Raw genomic sequence first — 15,436 nt, forward strand, 5'->3', positions numbered from 1 at the left:
CTTACTACCAGACTCGCAAACCTTATTATTGGCATGCTTGCCATACTTGCATCAGATTTCTAGTTCCATATTCCGTGCCCAACCGGCCGTGTTTTTAAAGCATGCACTCAAACATCAGTGTCAGTACTGTCAAAGTCAATTCCAAATACAATTAATTATTTTGTATTTTGTTATCTCTTTTTTTAATGAAATTTTGAGGTTATAAGATGAATTTACTTTTAGTGAAAGATTACATTACATATTTTGCTTATTCATATTAAAATTAAACAGATTAAGAATTTTTATCTTTAGGTCGGATAACATTATGAGGTTTTTAACCCGTTGTAGCATCTTGAGGATTTTGGGAAGACGGTATACAAACCAGAGTAGTTGTGGTGTTATTGACGTGTATAATAATGTTAATATTCGGTCATATGTGAATATCAGTGCCAACAGACGATTATCCCTTAGGAATCCTCCTGTATTTGTGTCCGCAATATGTGTGTATTCGTCTGATAGTAAGAAACACTTTTTGAATTTGGAAAAAAAAGCTGAAGTACTGAAAGATGTATTGGAGCACAAAAAGGAACAGTTAAAAGATACAGAGCAACGGATACGCTTGAAAGGCGAGGAAATAGTGAGAGACATTAAACAACATAAGGAAATAACAGGACAAAAATTTAGAGAAAAGAAGGAACATATAATCAAGGATATTTTGGAAACGAAAGCTAAAGTTAAGGAAAAGTTGGAGATAGTTGTTGAGGTAAGTCTTTTTTTGTGATTGCTTGTTTTTATTTTTATTCAGCTCATTTCTCCTATAAAATTTTAAAATATTTATTTTTATGTTTTTCTTTTTGGAACATATACAAAAAGAAAAACAATTTAAAATATTGTAGTACACCCATTACTAGGATGTATAAACCCTAACAGTCAAAGATTCAAAAATTTAGTTGCCAACCATTCGAGTTTCAACCAGTTGAGTCATAAACAATACAGGTGTTATGTACACTTTTTGGTATTATCATAGCAACTTGCAATATTGTAAATGTTACAATGTACCTACTTAATAAAAATAAATGAAAATATTTATATATATAACTTTCAAATACATTAAAACTTTTTATAAAACAATTTCAATCATTTTCTAACAGATGTTATATACTTTAAATAACAATTACAATTTCATATCTTCTAAAAAAATTTAAAATTCTAATTCAAATTGAAAATAAAAAATGAATCCTTACAATGCCTTCTATATCTGACTCTTGACCCAGCTGCCAAACGAGAGCCTTTCTAGGTGATGGTTGAGATCCATCACTATAAGTTGTTATGTTCTTTATTACATACAGTGACTTTTACATACCTTCTTCCAACTTGTTCATTTACATAGAATACATTATTTTACAAATTAGATAAAGAAACTATAATCTTAAGGCAAAGTTATATAACTTGTACTTTATAACTTGTATTTCAACTATTTTCTTTTTTGTTATATGACTGAATATTATTTAAGTTATTTTTACATACATACATATGGTCACGTCTATATCCCTTGCGGGGTAGACAGAGTTATTTTTATTTCAGAGATAAATAAAAGAAGAAGTATATTAATAGACTGAAGGATGAATTTGAAGATTTAGAGGAAATGAGCGATATTGAAGATGGATGGAAGGAATTTAAAGAAAGAATTGTGAAAGTAGCTGTTGAAGTGTGTGGTGTAAGTAGAAGAAGGAAAGGAAAAAATCACAAAAATGCGTGGATGAGTAAAGATGTGCAAGAACTTGTGCGATTAAAGAAGAAAGCATGGCTGGATTTGTTAGCAGCAAAAGCTAACTTAAGAATGCAAGAGGTTATAGATGAAGATGTGAATGAAGCACGTAAGGAATATAAGAAAATGAAAGATTTGGTTAAGAAAGCTGTGATTAGAAAGAAAGAAGAGTATAAAGAGGATTTTGATAAAAGGCTATCAGAAGACTTTCAGTCAAATCTGAAAGTATTCTGGAAATCCGTAAGGTCAGCCCGAGGAAATACTATAACCAGAGAGCTGACTAGGATCAGATGCCAGGATGGTAGCGTTGTGAAAGGAGAAGAATGTGTACTAAAGATATGGAAGGACTATTTTGAAAGTTTATTTGAAAAAAAGGAAGGAAATAAGAAAGATTTCTGCTATAGCGAAGAAAAAGAGAATGAGATGGAAGGCGAAATTGAAATGTTCGAAATTGTGGAAGCACTTAAGAGTATGAAAGCGGGAAAGGCTGCTGGGTGTGATAGAGTGTCGGTCGAGATGCTTAAAGCAGGAAAAGGCGTAGTAGCTAGTCAGTTGTACTGCCTTTTCAATTTGTGTTGGAGAAGCGGCCGAGTACCAAAAGATTGGTGTAAGGCTGTTATCGTGCCACTTTACAAAGGAAAAGGGTCACAGCTGGACTGCAAAAATTATCGTGGTATAAGCCTGCTTAGCGTCGTCGGCAAATTGTATGCTAAGGTATTGATTAATAGAGTCAGGAATGAAACTGATGACAAAATATGGGATGCTCAAGCGGGATTTCGAAAGGGAATGGGATGTACTGATCAGGTCTTTTCCTTGCGGTGCATAGCCGAAAAGTTTTTGGCCAAGAGTCAAAAAGTCTATTGCACATTCGTAGATCTGGAAAAGGCCTATGACAGAGTTGAGAGGAATGAATTGTGGTCAGCACTTTCTATGCATGGGGTGAGCAGTCTCTTAATACGAGCACTGAAATCCTTATATGAGGATTCGAGTGCTTGTGTCAGGATAAACGGAGCGCACACTGAGTGGTTTAAGATTGAGAAAGGCGTTAGGCAAGGATGTGTTGCGTCACCGTGGCTGTTCAACCTATTTATGGATAGCTGTTTGACAGATTTGAAAGAGTCTAAAAGTGGATTAAGGATGAATGAGTTACTCGTCAAATGTCTGCTCTATGCCGACGATCAGGTTATACTGGCGTCATCAGCGGAGGAGTTACAGGAGATGGTAAACTGTATGCATGAAGCTTTAAAAGAGAAAGGAATGAAAGTGAACGTAAGTAAAACTAAAACACTGGTTTTTGAAATGGAGAAAGAAATGACAGCATGTAATATTTTGATTGGAGGAGAAAAAGTGGAGCAAGTGAAAGAGTTTGTATATCTAGGATCAAAGTTTACATCAGATGGCAAGTATGATAGTGATATTGAAAGGAGAGTGAACGCGGGGAACATGGTGAATGGAGCTTTGCATGCCTTTATGAGCAGTCAGAAACTATCCAAAAAGGCTCGACTGGCTGTGCACAGGGGCGTGTTGGTCCCGACATTAATGTATGGGAGTGAAAGTTGGGTATGGCAAAAGAAGCATGAAAGCAGAATAAATGCAGTGGAAATGAGAGCGTTAAGGAGTATGATGGGTGTGAAATTGAGTGACAGGATAAGGAACAGCGTGATAAGGGAATGTTGTGATGTGAAAGAAGATGTAGTTACAGGAATAGAAAAGGGTATGTTAAGATGGTTCGGTCATGTGGAGAGGATGAATGAAAGCAGGTTGACTAAGCAGATATACAAGGAGAGTGTGGAGGGAAAGGTCGGAGTGGGAAGACCTAGACGAACGTATCTTGATCAAATTAAGGACGTCCTGGTAAAGGGTCAGGTCAAAAGTACCCGAAACCGCCGAGCTTGTATGAAGAGAGTTATGAATGTGGACGAAGCGAAAGAAGTATGCAGAGATCGTGGCAAGTGGAAAGAGGTAGTCTCTGCCTACCCCTCCGGGAAAGAGGCGTGATTTTATGTATGTATGTATGTATGTATAAATAAAAATCTAGGCTAAATCCATCAACATGAAAACTCAAAGATATTGTCATTAGAACAAAAATATCTAAGAACCTTTTTAATAACATTACATAGTCTTAAACTATCAACATATCCATTTATTTAAAAACAATGAACAATACAGCAGATCTGTATTTGGCCTATTTTTATAAATAATTACAAACTCTTCTTAAGATAACTTGTACTAGAACAGAAGCATGTATTGTTATCATCTTATTGTATGTTTAATTATATAATCAAACAGCCTAACTGTCAAAATTATGAATTAATTAACATATAATAAAGCTTTGACCCTGTGCAGTTATGTTATGCTAATATGTTTATGTAGTCTTGAACACCTTGGCTCAAAAATATTGTCATAAAATATTATTACTATGTCTTATTACCGCTTAACATTACACTTAAGTTAGTTGTCTTTTAAATATTTTAAAATTATGTGTGTGATTATTCAGAGAGAAAATCCGTTTACAATACCGAACATACTATGTATGGCGAGGATAGCGATGTCACCATATTTGGGATATGTGATACTACAGGATAATTATACGCTGGCATTGGGTCTGGTGGCATTCGCAGGAATAACAGATTTGGTGAGTCAACAACTTTAGAAATGTTACGGTTTGCTTTATTTCAAGTTATTTCTTTAAACAAACATACACACAGAGCCAACAGTCTCATAATGACTGAAAAGCCACATACTGCTGGATTGTATTCATATTCAAATAATTAACCATAAAATAATACAAAGTATGTAAGTGTTTGTATACAGGCAGCAATCTTCAGAACATAATTCATATGGGGTGTAGTCATGGGCAAAAGATTGTGATAATGTATTTTGTTTATATTCAAATGTTACAAAAACAATTTTGATAAGTCACATGAAATTCTTGTAATGTCTAACATAAGTTAAACTGTATACTGTTATGGGTGTAATTATTACACCCATATATATGTGTATGTAATATGTATGTCTCATCAAAGCAATCTTTGATATGATTAGTGTTAACATTGCTACTTCGAAAATACACAGCAGTTCATCACAGATTTTATTTTGTTACAGTTAGATGGTTGGATAGCTAGAAACTACGAAGGCCAATCATCAAAAATGGGGTCTTTCCTTGATCCCTTAGCAGATAAAGTGCTGATTGCAACACTCTTCATATCACTCACTTGGCAGAATTTAATACCACTCAACCTCACTCTACTAATAGTGGGCAGAGATGCTGCCTTAGTTGCGTCTGCGTTTGTCATAAGATATAGAAGTCTACCTCCACCGGTAAGAGTTATCACTCTGAATTTTCGATCGTAAATATTTTTCTCAATGTAATTAAAAATAAGTTAGTTAAAAAATGTTTTCCGGCTAATTGTCGTTATCGAAAGTTTAATTTTTTTCACCTCTAATTAAAAATTAAATGTTTAATAATGACTATGGTTTGATGCTCGCCACCCACTGCATCTTATCACAATGACACTGATGGTTTATTCGCAGGCGACTGTGCAGCACAAATGTACAAAGTAATAGTAAAACATATGAGTTATACAGACATATATAAAATTACGCCTTTTTCCCGGAGGGGAAGGCACAGACTACGTCTTTACACTTGTCATGATGTCTGCATACTTACTTCGCTTCATCCACATTCATAACTCTCTTCATGCAAGCTCGGCGGTTTCGGGTACTCTTGACCTGTCCCTTTGTCAGGACGTCCTTAATTTGATCAAGATACGTTAGTCTTATGAGTTATAAGAGTATTACTTTTTATGTATTACATAAAGTTTATACTGCTACAAAAAAAATAACATTCATTCATATAATCACGGTTATATCCATTGCGGGGTAGACAGAGCGAGCAGTCTGACTTGAGAATAATTAAAATAAAGAATAATTTAAAGCACCACGAATCATGGGAGGGTTGAGCTGCTCTCGTGTTTACTTCTCTAAACAGCAGTCCCTACTCCTTAGTCCTCCCCACTCTTTTGTGTCTGTCCCCTAACATTCTGTATTAATTCTAGGGGCCGACTATTAAATTTCTTTTTTTATTTTCCAGAGAACATTAAGCCGATATTTTGACGTCACGCACGCCACCGCCCAACTAGCGCCCACGTTCATAAGCAAAGTCAACACGGCGGTGCAACTTTTACTAGTGAGTATAAATGACTAAGTTCGAATAATCGAAAGCTTATCCTTGGACTGACAGATAAGCTGGTGACCGTGACATTGGCGATAGATGTCGTGGCCACCCGTGAATTTCGAATTTAAATCACTCCATACATACGTACAAACATAAAATCACGCCTCTTTCCCGGAGGGGTAGGCAGAGACTACATCTTTACACTTGCCACGTTCTCTGCATACTTCCTTCGCTTCATCCACATTCATAACTCTCTTCATGCAAGCTCGGCGGTTTCGGATACTCTTGACCACTCGTCCATAACTTTTAAAAATGTACTTAATGCAATGACAACATAAATGAGCAAGGCAGTGTGATAGTGGGGAAAATTATTTGTCCATTTATAAAACAACGTCAGCCTCTCTGGGCGCCAGTCTTTATTATTTTTCAGCATATTTTGACACACAGTTATTGGTAGCCATATGTTTTATTTCATTTCCAGGTTGGGACCACGGTGGCCGCCCCAGTGTTCGGCTACGTGGAGCACCCGGCGCTGCACGCTCTGTGCGCGGTCACGGCCGTCACCACCGTAGTATCGGCCATCAGCTATTTAGTCAGTAAGGACACGTACAAGTTTCTGAAGAAGTCATGAGTCATGTTTGTAACCTCTTGGCCGCGGTTATGCTAATTGGCTTTACTGAAATTGGGTTCTATAAATGGTTTTAAATACTTTGTACGCTCAAGTTTAAAAAAAAAGTTTTAGTTCATATTTCAGGATTTTAGGTTGGTATGGTTTATTGCAACTATGCGTAAAAGTTGAAATTTAGGAGATGCTTGTCAGTGAACCTATTAAATTTATTCCATTATATGTAAAAGAGGGAAAACGACCTAATTTTGGATGGATATGTAGTCAATGTCTTATTTTAATCTCACAGTGACCATTTCTCTAGTGTTTATAATGTGCCCGTGTGTATTAAAATGCATTAAATATCTATAATTAGCTAATTTATATGTAACTGCGCCAAGAACTTAACTACAAAATGTGAAATATTAAAAGTGGTCTTCCACACAATTTGTGACTGAGTGATATTTCCAAAATTGTGTATATTGTAAATAAATGAATATTATAGATACGAATCTTTTATTTATTTAAAACTTTATGAAGCTATAATCTATTCACTTATCTAATGGTCTCAACTGTCTGGAGACGAGCCCGCGATGCGCCTTCTGACCATAATTCTGGATTGGCTAGGTCAAATTTTTACATATTGGAACGCCTTTCCGACGGAAACTAACCCATATTGAATCATTGTGTTTAAAGTTGTATAGCGCACTGGCCGCTAAGAAAAAAAGTGAATTTTTGTAAAATGAAAAATGACGAGTTTCTTTTGTTAATTTTCACAAGAATGGTTTAAGTCGTGTGGTTCCCGGCACCAACACAAAAAAGAATAGGACCACTCCATCTCTTTCCTATGGATGTCGTAAAATGCGACTAAGGGATAAGCTTACAAACTTGGGATTCTTTTTTAGGCGATGGGCTAGCAACCTGTCACTATTTGAATCTCAATTCTATCATTAAGCCAAATAGCTGAACGTGGCCATTCAGTCTTTTCGACTGTTGGCTCTGTCTACCCCGCAAGGGATATAGACGTGACCATATGTATGTATGTATGTATGGTTTAAGACGAATTATAGATAGGATTGTTTTTATGTTTTAAGATTTTTTAATATAGTTTTCTTTATTTTTACCAACACACAGTTTTTTATTTTACATCCCGGCTAATTATCTAAACATTTGGTCCTTACGAGCCGAATCGTAGTAACCAGTAGTAGAATATTTAAGCAAAGTTTTTCGTGTAAGTGCCGGGGTAAAGGAAGCAGTAGGTCTTCGACGGTGATACCAGGCGCTGCAATAGCGGTGCTTTGGAGGTATAGCATCAGCATCATTGAGCGAAGTCTACTCCCGCAGCAGTGCGGCGGAAGAGATCGTGTGTTGGTAAAAGGACAGAGCCGAGCCGTGCGTGAGTAATACAAACATAACAATTTAAGTGATTTTATATAACAATGGAGCTTATAAACGTGCAAAATAATATTATGATACAATTAAAAAAGTCCAAAGTTAACTTTAAAAAGAGTCCTAAGGATAGATTGTCAAAATCATACATTGAAACGAGGCTGCAAGTTATAGAAGCAAAATGGACTGAATTTACAGCAAACCACTATAAACTTTTACAAATAAAGGAAATATCAGACTGTAGTTATTTCAAGGACTCATTGTATGACGACATGGAAGAATTTTACATCGAGTTCAAATCAGAATTAAAAGATTTAGTAGCAAAATTGTGCAATCCAAATCAAGACTTAGTTACATCCGAGTCGTCGTCGTTCAAAACTGCATTTAGTAACAGAGGTAACGTAAAGCTGCCGAAAATATCCATACCAGTTTTCTCAGGAAGATATACAGAGTGGATGACGTTTCGGGATCTCTTTATTTCATTAGTTCATAACAATAGTTCCATTGACGACGTGCAGAAACTACATTATTTAAAGGGAAATATCACCGGGGAGGCTGAGCAACTGCTACGTCATATTCCAATTACAAATGAAAATTACTCGCAATGTTGGTCGATGTTAGAGAGCAGGTATGACAATAAACAATATTTGGTGAACTGCATATTAAATGGGTTTTTTAGTAAAAAGAAGATAGAAACAGAGTCTGCCACCGCCATTAAAGATTTATTAGATAGCACATTAGATATGTTAAACGGAATAAAGAACTTGGGTATTGATGTACAGTCTTGGGATATTTTAGTTATATATTTTGTTAGTTTAAGGTAAGATCAAGAGTCTCGTAAGCAATGGGAATCTTTTGTAAGCGAAATATCTTCTCAGTCGAACCAATTGCCTAATTTTATACAGTTTAAGGAGTTCTTAGAAAAAAGATATCATTCATTAGAATTTTTAGACCCCAAAGTAAATGATTTTAACAAAACTAAAGATAAAAATAGTAACATGATTAATAATTCCTCAAAAATTGTAACTATGTTCGGAAAAGAAATAGTTTGTATATATTGTAAAGGTAGTCATAGGCTTTGTAACTGTAAAGATTTTTCTAATTTAGAGTACAGCGCAAGGCGTCAGTTCGCTGAAGTTAATCGAATATGTTATAACTGTCTTGTGCCAAATCATTCAGCGAAATATTGCCGCAGTACAACTAACTGTGGCACGTGTAAAGGGAGACATCATTCTCTTTTACATCAATATTCTGTAAATAGATTAAAAGAACATAGAACTGAAAGTGAGAATGATGATCAGTGCCAAGTTAACCTTGACTCACCTACATTGTTAGAAGAGAATGTTAAACACATTAGCAGTCACCTCTCTCGAGGAAATACAAATCATGTTTTGCTTCCCACAGCTTTAGTCACAACCGAAACTAATAAAAATCAAAGACGCACTCTTCGAGCTCTAGTCGATCAATGTTCGGAAACTTCATTCGTTACAGAAGGCATGGTAAAACAGCTGGGGTTGAGGAAGTTTTATACAAACTGTAGGGTTTCGGGTTTGGGTTGTGGCAAAAGTATTAATTCAAGAGCTATGGTTATTTTACCAATACGTTCTCTTATTAGACCTGATTATATACGAAATGTTAAAGCCTATGTAATTGATAGTATAACCACTATTGTTCCATCCAAGACAATTGGGATTTCTTGGGCAGCACTTAATACCCTAAAGTTAGCTGATCCTAAATATCATACACCTAACACAATCGATGTTCTGTTAGGTGCTGAGGTTTACAGCAACATTATTAGAGAAGGTCTCCTCAGATCACCCTTTGGAACTGCGATCGCCCAAAACACAATATTAGGGTGGATAATAAGTGGCAAAGTAACATCTCATAGACAAAGTTGTTATAATAAATGTGTAAATATTAATTAATGTTTTGTATAACAGATTACAATAATTTGGATAAGATACATATATGTTTTGGAATTTAAAACAGTAAAAGAATTAGATTATTCAAAGAACTTGTTTCTTTGAATTTATTACAATTTTGTTGAATTTATACTTCAGTAGGTATTTTTAATCTGGAACTTACACTAGTTAGTAGAGACTACTGATTCTCTAAAATATTCCGCTTATAGTATATACCGTTAGTACTTATATATGATTCATTACTTAAATTCTCCAGTAAATAGTCTAGCTAGAGTTTTTATCATTGACGAAGGAAATTATTAACCTACTCATTACTTTTGTTCTTTTTTAATCATTCCTTATTATACAGTCCACTTGTTTCAGTGAACAAAGTTACATTTATTATTTACATATATGATAATAAGACTTTTACTTAGTGTTTGATTTGTTTATATAGAAAAATGAGAATTTAATTGGATAAATGAACTGTGCAACTGAACGGAACCCTAAGGGAAATTAGACATTTTGTATTTTGAATTTTTTGATATAATAAGTATAGGTAGTTAGCCATGGCAGGCAGATAGATTGAAAGACTGTCGTCTTTGGCGGGCAGAATGTTTAAAGTTGTATAGCGCACTGGCCGCTAAGAAAAAAAGTGAATTTTTGTAAAATGAAAAATGACGAGTTTCTTTTGTTAATTTTCACAAGAATGGTTTAAGACGAATTATAGATAGGATTGTTTTTATGTTTTAAGATTTTTTAATATAGTTTTCTTTATTTTTACCAACACACAGTTTTTTATTTTACATCCCGGCTAATTATCTAAACACATTGGTTACAATTCCAGTTGTTTGTTTTTGCCCAGGTGCAGGTTTTGCTCACGATGTTTACCTTCGAAGTAAGAGCATTTTGATAAGCAGTCAAACTAATGTACGAGTAGGTACATAACTCAGAAATGAGTGATTAATGCTCGATGTTGGATTTGAACATGAACCTCCCTGCGCATCACCAGGATTCCATCCATTCCAGAGGACCCACTTTCACTTACACTTTCACGTCTTTATTCATTACGGGGTACTCAGAGCTAACAGTGTCGAATCTCTGAATAGGACATCTGCGGTTATACACGTTATATCAGGGCAATCCCGATGAATATCTGTCAGCCCCCGTCAAGGCATGCGCGACGCCGTTTTTATCGCACGAAAAACTAATGATGTCCTGTTTTACGTAATAATAAAAACAGCGATAGTTTTTCGCGCGATGAAACTCTTCATACGCATAGACGCAGATAAGCTAGACACGACTATTTCATTGTCTGAATTTGAAAATGACCTAAATTAGTCCAGTGGAATAAAATAATGCATAATTCGCGCAGTCTTCAGTGCTCTAAGGTTTATAAAGTAATTAAGAACACAATTTACATACAAATGGAATTTATTTTTCGAACTATTCACATGAATAAATTGTATGTAATTTACATGAAAATTATAGAGTTATAAAAATATGTAATAAAATTACAAAATTATACTTATATTAACTGAAAATATAATTTCTGTTACTAATCCTTGATTAAACCTATCAAAACGAAAGAAAAACCATCGACTTGAAAAGTGACGAAAATATTGATTCAGATGTTTGCAAGGGACAATACAGTGGTTTACTTTTTCACGTAAAAAAGAACTATAAAAATAACATTGTGGAATGTCGAACAATTTTCGTGTTAAGTGTGTTAGGTATGATATAGTTCCAGTATTAGTACAGCCAATTAAAAACATACACTCTATACATAAACAACATTCACAATTATTAACTAAAAGAGAGAGATTTGATTAACGTATATTATGTTTAGGAATCTCAAAGTGGACAGAATGGATGGTGACTGTTTAACTTCAAAAGGCACATTTGCAAATCTCGGTTTCTATAAGTTATTAATTAGCGTTAAATAAATTAAAGACAGATTTAAAGTATATTTTTGTTATATTATTATAAGGTACCTCTTTATTTTTGGTATAGTATTTTTTTCTGTTATTAAATCCTAAGTAGCATAAGCAGTCCTAGCAGATCCAAGTAAACAAGGAGGAACAAGCACTTAGTGTGATTCTAGTAATCTATTATTGCTTTATTATTTCAATAAAAGCATGCATTTATAATAGATTTATTTATTCAGAGTTATTTTCCAGCTTTCAAGCATTTTCAGATGATTTATGAAAGACTAGAAAAAAGAATTCAAATTAGAGGCCAGCAATTATGTGATTTTTTGGCTACTTTTTGTTGGTAAGTATTACAAACTTAAATATTTCTCGATGTTTCATAGTGATATCACTTAATATTAGATAATATAAACATTTTACCATAAAACTACAATATTAAGCACATTATTATGTAACTATAAATTATTTATACACAAAGAAATTTCAAAATCAAATATGGCAGCTAGTGATTATTAAGGAATATTTCGAAAATGCGATGCTATTTCTCATTACCTTAACTCCATTTAAATTTGAACAAAACCTTCAGGTTATTCCAAATTCAAGCTTAATTCAAAAGACACATAAAATCAATTTCATTTTGGAGCTAGTTTTTGTAACAAATTCATCTTTTTAACACTAGAAATCAAAGGACAACAAATACTGAACTTAGTTAATACAAAATAAATTGTTACTTTTCCAAAAGCTGTACTGAGAATAACAACAGCAATAATGTCAAAAAATATAAAAACTTACACTAAAAATGTACAAAAATAAAAAAAAGGACGTGATTGCACTAAACATTACAAAATAATAATAATAATTAATTACAAACATGTAAAAGATATTACAAATGGTAACAGTACTTGCTTTAATGAATGTATTTATTTTCTCAGGATTTATTCATAATAATTTTCTGTGTTATACTTTTCCCTGAAATTGTAGTTACCTGAATACAAATATAAAATGCATGATATTATAATAAATGACAATGAGTAAAGGTTTAGTTTAACCAACCTTGTTAATGAGTTCATCACAGATAGCTGTGAGTTCTTCGTTATCTTTGATTTTCTGCGCCAGAGACTCCTGCAAAGAAGAAGCATGGACTTCACTCTTCTTTAACATGGCATTCAGCTTGAGAATCTCTGCTTGGTGGGCCTTTTTCACTGAATCTAACTCAGCATTAGCCTTGTTGAGTTGTAACATGGCATGTTGCCTTAAAGTTTCATATCTGGCCTCGAGTTTTTGAATAGCATCATTATTTTCTTCAACTGTGCGTTTTAAGGTCTCTTCATTACTTTTATACCCTTGTATGATAACTTTGCACCTCTCATACTTGGTGTGGACATCATTAAAAGCATGCTCCATGGATGCCAAATGGGCTGCGGCTTCATCTCTCTCACGCACAAGAGTAGATCTTTCTTCAACCCATCTCTTACCTTCTGCATCTCTTTCACCAATTAAAGATGAGATGGTCCTTTCATATTCCTCCATAACAACACTCATTTGTTTATTGTTTCTCACTTTTTCAGCCACTCTCTGAGATAAGTTTTTCTCTTTCTCTGCATATTCTTCATTTTGTTCAGTCAGTTTTTTTATTTTTGTTTCACACTCTTCTAGGCGTTCTCTTAATTCACGGTTAAGATCCCTTAGATTCTGTGCTTCTTCTTCTTGAGTAGTTAACAATTCTTTGACTGCACGCAGCTGCTCTACTGTGTGAGGGTCCATGTCTGAAGGTCGAGTGATGACTGGGGGTGGGGGAGGTATATTGGCACCAAGGCTTAGAAGGCGATCAATTGTTGCTATAGCTGGAGACACTGTATTGGCCTTAACGGGGGTCACTTTAACTGCAGCCTGATTGCGGTTGACGGCCGGTGTGACCACTTGAGTCGGTTTCTCTGTAGGACCACTGTTGCTTGGCTGCACGGATAATTGTTGCATAGAGTTAACTATATTTTGCTCCGTACCTGACATGGTACTGTCCACACTTGTCACTACTCCAAAAATTTACTGTTTTTGGCTGAATAGTGAACACATGGTTCCACCTGTAATTATTATAATCATATTAAGAAATCCTTACAGTCAAGGGCAATATACTGAGTCATACGTACAAAAGCAATGAACTTAGTATGGTTTTACACTTTATTGGAATAGATTTTATGTTACAAATACAATTCTGTGCAATGTAATCACAAAAAGTGAGAAAAACACTCCACGGATATGTGCATTCTACTTATCTAAACTGCACATCCTACGCATGGTGCAAAGAATTCAGACTAAAAGGAATGATTGCGATATTAGGTTCACATATGACACTATGTAACGTACCACAATGTTCTTGAAACACTGCCCGTGGATACAAAGAGTAGCGAGAGCAATATTTTTCCTTAAATTTCGTAAGAATTCCTTATTTAGGCCTCCACTTTTGTAATTAAATAAAGTCCAATCCACTTCGTTCACGAAGAAATCGCGATGATGACATCAGTCAGTCACTGGCTTTTTCGTTTTGACTTTGACAGACTATGAATAATTGTATTTTTTTTTAATCCACAGAATATAAACAATGCGTTCAGTAAATTTTTTCTCACAGTGATTTCTGACGAAAGGTTTATAAACTTGGGATTCCTCTTGAAGGCGTTGGGCTAGCAATTTTCAAAATTCTATTATAAAGCCATACCTACAGCTGAACGTGACCTTGACCCCGTGAGGTACTCCTATATCCGCGGCAGCTATCATGTCCATGACATAGCAAAGAAAATGCAAGAGAGCCGCCTACGCTAGTATTGCCATTTCTTGCGGGAAACGGCCGACAACCTACTTGAGGAACACATCTCTGGCTGTAGTGTTTATATCTAGTAATGGATACAATACGGCGTCTCACACACACAAGTCGGTATTATAAATGTTAAGTTGGCAGTTGCGTGCGAACGGCAATCGCAGGCAGACGTGTACCGGTACTTGGTGTGGTAGTGAGCCGGTGACTGTATGTAGTTGAAATAAATATTACGTATTTTACACTGGCCATGACGCTTTCGCCGGGCCCAGGTAGATTGGCAGTCCATAAAGATCATGGTTGGCCTTCGCAAAAGATGACATGCGAGCCAATGGACTGAAATCAGAGGATACCGAAAATTGGACCAAGTGGAGAGAGAAAAGTCGGAAGTTGGACCCCGGGCTCCGAAACACTTCTTTGGAGCGTGCAACCGGGAACATGCACAGTTAGGAGAGGGAGAGAGAGCTGAACGTGGCCTTGATCAGACTTTTCAAATCTGTTGGCTCGGTTCTGTCTACCCCTCAAGGGATATAATCGTGACTATATGTACGTACACAACATAAAACGTGATGCTAGTGTATTGAAAACTAAACTCTTCTTTAAACAGTCCATTGTATTGTAACGCTTGTTGTTTTTAAGTTTCCATCGTAAATGTACGTCTCTAGGAGTCTATTCACGGTTTAAAGGGCATATGTCTTATCTACTCTCTCTTTCTGTATCTAAGATTATCCGAAGTGACAGAAAGAAAGATGAGAGAGAGATGTGCGTCACATTCCTAGTTAACGTTGGTGAATTACTTAGTGGGGTGGTAGTTCACAAATCAGCTCCTCTATTTTTTTATATTATAATGAGGCAGAGAATATGTAGTAAGGCTGATC

At 35.2% G+C, this 15,436-nt stretch overlaps 2 protein-coding genes across 2 annotated transcripts; one reads left to right on the forward strand and one right to left on the reverse strand.

Moving 5' to 3' along the window:
* Window positions 1–169: 169 nt before the first annotated feature.
* On the forward strand, window positions 170–7,034 carry LOC106136180 (probable cardiolipin synthase (CMP-forming)). Its single transcript, XM_013336641.2, has 5 exons — window positions 170–742; window positions 4,245–4,382; window positions 4,853–5,068; window positions 5,841–5,936; window positions 6,406–7,034. Exons 1-5 carry the CDS (start codon window positions 305–307, stop codon window positions 6,553–6,555), a joined length of 1,038 nt encoding a protein of 345 aa, XP_013192095.2. The 5' UTR covers window positions 170–304; the 3' UTR covers window positions 6,556–7,034.
* A 4,225-nt stretch (window positions 7,035–11,259) lies between these two features.
* LOC106136183 (transforming acidic coiled-coil-containing protein 3) lies at window positions 11,260–14,309 on the reverse strand. Its single transcript, XM_013336646.2, has 2 exons — window positions 14,114–14,309; window positions 11,260–13,830 (listed from the first exon to the last, which is right to left on the reverse strand). The coding sequence occupies exon 2, from the start codon at window positions 13,757–13,759 to the stop codon at window positions 12,794–12,796; it is 966 nt and encodes a 321-aa protein (XP_013192100.1). The 5' UTR covers window positions 13,760–13,830; window positions 14,114–14,309; the 3' UTR covers window positions 11,260–12,793.
* Window positions 14,310–15,436: the final 1,127 nt, after the last annotated feature.

Source organism: Amyelois transitella, chromosome 18 (assembly GCF_032362555.1).
Source record: "Amyelois transitella isolate CPQ chromosome 18, ilAmyTran1.1, whole genome shotgun sequence".
In the NCBI taxonomy this organism is placed as follows: domain Eukaryota; kingdom Metazoa; phylum Arthropoda; class Insecta; order Lepidoptera; family Pyralidae; genus Amyelois; species Amyelois transitella.

What these genes read in the sequence shown, in the direction of transcription:
- LOC106136180 (XM_013336641.2), top strand. Translation starts at nt 305, where the DNA reads ATGAGGTTTTTAACCCGTTGTAGCATCTTGAGGATTTTGGGAAGACGG. An exon ending in AGTTGGAGATAGTTGTTGAG is followed by an intron (nt 743 to 4,244) that starts GTAAGTCTTTTT and finishes GTGATTATTCAG; the next exon opens with AGAGAAAATCCGTTTACAAT. An exon ending in ATAGAAGTCTACCTCCACCG is followed by an intron (nt 5,069 to 5,840) that starts GTAAGAGTTATC and finishes TTTATTTTCCAG; the next exon opens with AGAACATTAAGCCGATATTT.
- LOC106136183 (XM_013336646.2), bottom strand. Translation starts at nt 13,759, where the DNA reads ATGTCAGGTACGGAGCAAAATATAGTTAACTCTATGCAACAATTATCC.